This window comes from Branchiostoma floridae, chromosome 5 (genome assembly GCF_000003815.2).
Source record: "Branchiostoma floridae strain S238N-H82 chromosome 5, Bfl_VNyyK, whole genome shotgun sequence".
Classification (NCBI taxonomy): Eukaryota; Metazoa; Chordata; class Leptocardii; order Amphioxiformes; family Branchiostomatidae; genus Branchiostoma; species Branchiostoma floridae.
Window position 1 is genome coordinate 11,058,588 of NC_049983.1, and position 8,055 is coordinate 11,066,642.

The 8,055-nt window shown below is 42.6% G+C and overlaps 1 protein-coding gene across 3 annotated transcripts in view; it reads right to left on the reverse strand.

Annotated features, from left to right (window-relative positions):
• The window catches only part of LOC118415105 (inter-alpha-trypsin inhibitor heavy chain H3-like), a 37,469-nt gene extending 34,760 nt beyond the window's left edge, over positions 1 to 2,709 (reverse strand). For 2 of the 3 annotated variants that reach the window (XM_035819464.1, XM_035819465.1), the window contains exon 1: positions 1,831 to 2,709. In XM_035819464.1, coding sequence (XP_035675357.1) covers positions 1,831 to 1,950 — 120 coding nt within the window. In that variant the 5' untranslated portion in view covers positions 1,951 to 2,709. The remainder of the gene's footprint in view (positions 1 to 1,830) is intronic. The other variant, XM_035819463.1, reaches the window with a different exon arrangement.
• Positions 2,710 to 8,055: the final 5,346 nt, after the last annotated feature.

Below are 8,055 nucleotides of genomic sequence, written 5' to 3' on the forward strand. Positions count from 1 at the left end.
TCAATGAAAGCTATCGGTAAGTAACGTTGACATACCTGTCACTGGAGGCAGTCTCCCTGCGCAAGACGTCAACATGGGAGATCGTGGTATTCAAAACCTTCTGTGTATGTTCTGTGGGCTTTCGTACATATTTCTAACACGGCATACCCATCACAAATACTTTTTTTCCTGATTTTGATTTTCAAAGAAGTCAAGAAAAAAAAGCTGAATAGTAAATGAATCACTATATTAAACAATGTACGTTTACCTAGGCTACCTGCTTTTGGGGTAAATTTAAAATCAACGTCACAATCGCAAAGTTAATCCAAATTTGTATTCAAAGAAAATTTGCTGTTCATGTTCTGTTAGAAGAATGTTTTTCCTCCTTTTGAATCTCATGATATTCAAGTGAAAAGCCTGAATATAACATGGTTCACTGGGTCAAACAATGTCACGTCAATGACATGTTTTCCTTCCTAGACCACCTGCTTTGGGGGTAACCTTAACGCCATGTTTCATTCTCTCCTTCTCTGCCAACCAGAGTTCATCTAAACCTGACACTAATACTCCTGATATCTCATATGGCGGTTGGCCAACATTCCCAGTAGCACAACTCGAGCATGATCTAAAAGCGTGCCGACTTCGCTCGTATTAATCCTTGTGTCAAGGTTGTGAGAGATCTCCACCACCAAGGTATCTAATCACTACCTGCCGATCTCTTTGATGTCGCGCGTTGTCAGAATCCACTTAGATACGTGGTTTACTCCTGTCTGCACGAATCGCAGTCTCTCTGTCTGATCCGTCAATACACGAACGACTCATGACTTAGGCCCCCATTTCACAAGACGGAGATCTCACTACGACCCCACTGCGACCTAAATCGGATTTCTGTAACTTTTGATTTCATAACTGGAATATCATACAAAATATGTCCATATGACTGAAAAACAACAACAAATCACTAAAAGATTATTGTTTTGCCTATGAAATTCGTAGAGCGATCTGTCAAATTTGAGGTCGCCGCCCTCTAGTGGAATGAGGGCATTACGTGTAACTGCGGCACAAGCACGTTTTAGTGGCTGTCAACAAGCCTCGCACACCTGCACGCCGAGTCCGGACATCAAAGACGCGCTCCGTTTGCTGACCACTTGTGATGTCCAGTTGAATTGGTGCTGGGTATTGACCATAAATAGGCAGAGTCGCGACCCATCAGTGCTTATATATATACTACATGATAGTAGAAAAGCCGCGTTTGTTTTTACCTGGGCACTCCCTGATCACAGCGCCTGTATCATATCGGCATATGCTACAACTATCACGACAGTCTGGTTCATACGAAAACGGGACTCTTTACGTCTTTCTTTCTTTACGTCATGTCTTAAAACCAACTTACAAAGACATCGTAGCTCACAAATGTACCTCACAAAAGCTCAGAAAAATACCCCCAGTAATTCAGTCCTATAATGGAGTTATTGTTGAGCTCCGATAGAAAGAAGATAATTATGACACAATAGTGTTCTCTGTGGTCTTACCGTTTTTGCACACGCACAATTACATGACTGTACTAGTCTTAAGTAGATTATGTTCTCTGAATTTCGGAAGGAAAACCGGTTATAGGCGCTGCCAAGACGAGATCCCCTCCCTTTTACAGTCGCTAGCGTCAGGCATACACAGAACGGTCAGCTAGTTCAAGGTCGAGCAACGCGCGCCGCCTGGGCAACATCAATCAGCTTATTACAAAGTCTCTGGACAGCGCGCGTTGTCCCACCTGCTGTCGTGTAACACACACACACACGCACAACGTGTTCCACATTACGAGCCGTGTTCGGCAAACAAAAGTAAGCCACGCACCTTTTTGTGGAACCTCTTGACGATGATGAAGTCGCCCTCTCCCCGTGCGACGTCGGCGGCCAGCAGGGCCAGGACAAACAGCGTGGCGCTCACAAACGACGTTTTCCACATGTACTCCATACTGAAAACCTGTCAGTTCTGCAAACAAATACAAACCAGAACTCAGCGGTGTTGTTCCCGACTCGGACTAGACTTCAAAGCAGTGCAGTGCCCTGGGAGGTAGAACACGGTCTGGGGAACGCTATGGGCTCGGGTTAGTAACCTATTTGCCGCACAGTATGCACAGGGGTTTAGCGAGGCCCGCCAGGACAATCTGCCCTGAAGAGTACACAAACAAGAAAACCACGCTGTGGAGTACGTCTCTGAGTCGTCTTGTCTAAAACACAGCTGCCAAGTCTTAGCCTTAAAACCGCAGTAGTCCCAAGGTCTGCGGTTTTACCTAGCGCGTGCCGCAAGGGCCCTCACTTCCCTTCCTCCTCGTGAAAATGACCAAAAACAAATCTGGAGACTTCGGTTAATTCGCGGCAAAAGCAAACACAGAAAGGGCGGCGTTGTGACGGACTTCAGACCTTGCCGTACCAAGGGTCGGGAGTTCAAAGCCCCTCTCCGGGCGTGAGCGTGCCTGAAGACGTCTCTCGCGTCTTACTCGGTCGTCTTGTTCCTGTCGCCTTCCACGGGAGCACTCGCGCGCTGTCTTCAGGGTTCACTGGGTCATAACGGCGGGGTGAAACACATTATAGCCCGTGCGCAACTTGAAGCGTACGCACGCGGACAGCGGTGAAGAGAGCAGGGCGGGGAAAGGTATCTGCTTCCCGTCTCCTTTGTTGACGAGCTGTGGCCACAACGTTCTCCTGCTGCCCAAGTACTTGGAAGCGGAGGCCGTCAGAGGGGTTAACGCGACACCGGAACTCGGCTTTTCCGCGACGCTCACAACTAGGCCACTCGCTACGAGCAAGGAGGTTAATATTCCTTGTGACTAGATACTCAGTCACAGTGCGTCTGAGGATTGGTGATAATAATAATCACAAGTGTTATATAAGAGACTGCATTTGACGACGCAAAGTGGACTTTAAGATTTTCCTAACCAAATACATGCGCATGAATAAAGCAATGGCATTATATATCTTCTACGTCGGTATGACGCATCAGGCGTCATTTTTGTCTTCATTCTAGTATTTCTCTCTCCTGTCTATGTCTATATCATGTCATAATATGTCTATATTATCACATATCTCCTCTCTGTCTATTGTCTTACCGCAAATATCCGTTTCATCATCACTTTCTTCCCTCCTTTCTTCTCTTCCACTTCCCCTTCTTGTGTATAATTCATAATATTTTACCATTGTTTTCAGTGATGTTTATTGTCTGATTAACTTAACGTAATCAATGTGTAATTGTAACCCTGTCCAAAAATTACAAGTTATGTAGTTTTGTCATCAGACGTTGCTCCTATTTCGCATATGTGCATATGATTGTAAAACGGGATATCAAAACCGGAAGTTCCATTGCAGTTCGGTGAAAATGGGGGGCCAAAATTGAACCTTTTTTAATTTTTTGGTAAAATCTACCAACACACACCATAAAACTAGTCCACCCAGTCGCTCTTTGGGTTATCGTGGTAAGACATGGGTAGACACACAAACGCTGCCTACTCTAACCTTGGCGACTGGGTAAGAACTCTCCTTGCGGAACCTCCAATACGCAAAGGCGGTCTCTGGTTTTCACAGTAGCGCGGCTTTCCGCATGGGTGGCGAGTACATATCGGGTTGTTTACCGAAGGTAAGTCTTTTCAAAGGCTGGCGTAAAGCCAGTAAATCTCGCCGGGAAAGTCGTCTATTCTGAGCTCTCAGTGCCGTACGGATTAACGACGGAGTGGATGTGGTTTGATTGATAAGAGAGGGGATAGTGTAGCCGGAGCTCGTGACTTCTAACGGGCTACGGAGCTGTTGGGTGAAAGTGATCGGGTGAAAGTTGATTTTTCGAACGTCGTAATTTTTCATCGTGGAGAAGCTGTATGTGTGTGGTACCAGAGGTAGGTTTGGGGGAAGGGGTCGTTTCAGGCTTCCAGAAGTGCGTAGTGCGTTCGCGTGTTTGTCTTGGTGTGTACCTGTACTTAACAGGCAATAATATGACTTTGAAACGTTTTTGCATTATCCATGTTCATAAATGTAAAAGCTTTCTTGCTAAAGGGGTTACTACACATACTGTCTTCAAATCTTTAACATGCCATAAAATCGACGTACTGAAGGAGCGATAAAAAAACTACTCCATTCAACCAACTAACTGACTAACTAACAAACTAATTTATCAACTAACCTACCAATTTACTAACTACCAACTACCCCAATCTACGTTCTACTAACCAACCAAGTTGCTAACTAACTGACCAACTACCCCAATCTACGTTAAATGTTTCATATGTAAATGTAGTCTGGAGTCCAGCCTTGATAGCTTTGGTGTCCTCCCAACGGTCGCTACCCCCCCTCTCGGCCGTTGGGAGCAGAGTCAGCGAACCAAAGCTAACAAGGCTGGACTCCAGGCTAATCATTTAAATGGAGGTCCGCCAAGACGTTTGGTGCCGATTTCACTTGCACTTGCTATGAAAATACCGACTGCTATCAATGACATACCGCGACTGAGTAGACTTCCAAAAACAACGTTCTGCTGGTTGAGTAATTATCTCCAAGCAGATCCTACGGTGGCATAAAATATTATCAAATGCTGGCCTAGGAGTGTGTATGGCTACCGGAGATCTATCTGCAGCAGAACGCACTGGTCAAAGGCATGGGGAGGGGCGATCTTTTCAGAAACGTGTTTCTCACTTTCTGCTCCTCTGTGTTAACGTTACAACCTTTGCGACTTTTACAACGATAAGTTTCTTGATAATAGCCTTTGACCAGAGCGTTCCGCTGCAGATTTTCCTGTAGCCAATGTGCACTCCTAGGCCGGGCTGCACTCCTTTGTCAGCTTTTGATACTAAGTACTAGTATCTTATGCTACCGTAGGATCTGCTTGGAGATTCCGGTAGCCAATGCACACTCCTCGCTTTAGGCCGTCGCCTCGACACTCCTTTGCCAGCTTTTGAAACTACATGTACTAGTATCGCATCAGCCATGCTACCGTAGGATCTGCTTGGAGATTAGCCACACTCCTATGGCTTCACTCATTTGCCAGCTTTTGATACTGCTACTAAATTTAGTATCTTATACTACTGTAGAATCTGCTTTGATTCTGATATTGAGGACATTGACTTTCCGGTCACGTCTGACTGGGTAAGTTTGCCGTACCGCCCTGTAGAAATGTGCTCTCTACTCACGGAACTGATCCTACAGGCAGATTACATATTAATCCTCGTGCTGGGATGGAGAAAAGAACTTACCATTGATTTCTTTTCCGTGCACAGAATAAGTGATATTGGCCTACATTTGCTACGTCAATTCTTATTGCATTAACCTGATTTCACGTGATGAATGTATATTTAGCAATCAAAGCAATTAATCAGGGAATTCATATTTGTATTGTTATTGATAAAGTGATATTGATAATTCTTTAAAAAAGTCGTTTACTTTGCAAGTAATTTTTCCAAGGACAGATTAAGGTACATGTGTAATTGAAATGCAATTGAAATAACAACAACATAATTTGTTGTTGCAACTTAACTAATTTTTGGACACGCCCTCCTAGACTTCCTTACATATATGATCGACTGGATGTTTTCATTTTCTAGTAATAGTATAGCACATTTTTTTAGTAACAACTACCTTTAGCTCATTAGCTGTCTATCGAAGTAGAATCTACTCATCCACGAGAGGGTAATGTAATGCACGATAAGCAAATATGATTACATAACATGTACCAAGGACGTTATATAACGTTATATAACTTATATACCACTGTACAAAAGTTGGACAGGGTCAGCGCTTCTGTAAATGTGTATCAAGGTATTTTTACTTCATTCTGAACGCCGAACACACGTTTTCACCACCATCGAGCCTAGGCCACAATGCAAATGTAGATACATGCTATTCACAAAGTTGCATCTATAGTCTATACTATAGCTTTTTAGCGCGTAATAAGGCCATGTTGATTTGATCGTATAGATGACATCCTCTGGGAACCCAAAAATTGATGGGAGCGTGCGAATAAAAAAAGTTTAACCAAGTTGCCTTCATTATGAAATCATTGAAAGTTGCCTTCGTCATTTTGTAATCCACGGCATATACTTGCTTGTTTTGAATCTGCTTTGTACGAATTATAGTGTGCTTGAAAGCTCTTTATTTCTATTTTTGTAAACGGCCAAAAATTGATGCGCGCATGGATGTCATCCGTATAATCAAATCAACATGGCCAATGAAAACTACAAAGAACGTGACTTCACCCATTCCCCATTTGACCTTGTGATAGACTATAATCTCCTTCCACGATCACCCAATCATTAACATACTGCATAAAATTTACAACGTTATCAACTCCCCATTAGGGACATCCATTACAATCCTGTGCTAATTCACCATTACAATTTACAGCGTACTTGAATATTCACAGTCATAAAACCTACGTCCGTTCTCATGCGCTACAAAGCCTCATCAAAATCACTTCCTGTGGTAATGTAATGAACACAGACGGTAATCTCAGAATCAAGTTTTCCAAGGCTTTTGTTATTGCAATGATTCATTCCACAAACAGTGGGAATAATCAATTGGTAATGTTATTCTTGATCGTAGTTTGATGGAAGTGCCCCCGCCGAGTCTTGCACAACAAAGATATGACGATGGACTGTTCCAATGATAGGGGGTGGCAAAACTATTTTGATAAATGTAGTATGTTTTATTGTACCTTGGTGTATCGTGTACGTATAGGGGCAGGAAGTATCTATTGTATTCTTACATGTCACTAACTTACTCTGAATCTAAAATAAGGTCTTGAGAAGAAAATGTGATAATGCTTGAAACAATCAGTCAATAGAAGAGGCGACAATGCGACCATAATTAATGCGACCTAAATATAACTGTTATCTATATGACCTTTGATTCAAAGGTGCAATAAACTATTTGATTTCATCATTGGAATATGGTGTAAGAGTAAAGGTATGATCTATAAGACAACAAAACACAGAAAATGTTTTATTATTTGTTCTGTACATATGAAATTCGTTGAGCGATCAGTCAAATTTTTGGTTGCTCACCATACTTAAACTTTACAAAAACTTTTATCAAGCCAATGTTGGCTACAATGGACCAAAGGTAAACTTACCTTCCTCAGTTCCTGGTGAAGAAACACAAACAATATAATCTAATTACATTTTGTGCCTTTAGAAATAAAGACGGAAATTGTGATTGTATTTTTGTGAATCCTGATTGGGTTTTACTTCCATTGACTTCACATGTTAATGTTTGAATTAGGTTATATCCCCATATCATTGACTTCCTGACAAAACACAATACTTGTAATACCGCTGTATAATTGTTGAGGAGTGGGTGATAAGCTCTTTCTCTTTCACAATACAGTGACCCATATCGACCTCATTAACTGACACAATTGTGACAAAGAGTTTGTTGGTATAGTTGAACAATTACTTTGTAAGCGACCCATTTCCAGCTTTGATAAAAAAGATAGTTCCCTCATGCCCTGTCCTGTTTTATTAGGTGGCGAGCCTCTAGCAAAAACTGTTTAAAATATGCATTAACATCCTGGAGAAAATCTAAGTAGAATTCTTATCAGGACATGAGTTATTCTTGTTTCATCACACTGGTGTTTGTAGTATCTGCGTCGGTTTCTTTGGATAGCTTTAATCAGTTGGACTGACAGACAAAAGAACATGAAAGACTCGGCTTATCAGTGATAATTATGGGGTGTAAGTGGCCCTCCGAGGGGGGTGTAGACCTGCTAATAGGGAGGGCAATTGTTTGCAAAGAGCCAAGACACATAGTCTCCAAGCAGACCCTACGGTGCCTTAGAAATAGTATCAAAGCTGGCAAAGGAGTTAGCCGGCCAAAGGGAGATAGCCGGCTAAGGGAGTCAAACGGGCACCGGAGCCGGTATACCAAGTCCCTGGCCAGCTTTGATACTATTTCTAAGGCACCGTAGGGTCTGCTTGGAGACTACAAGACACACGCTGTTTTCGAGTTTGATAGCAGCAGGGGAAATGACAACAGCCAAAGCAACTTGTGTTTATAGAAATACATGTACAAAACTCGACAAAGTTGATGTTGCACAGCCTACAGT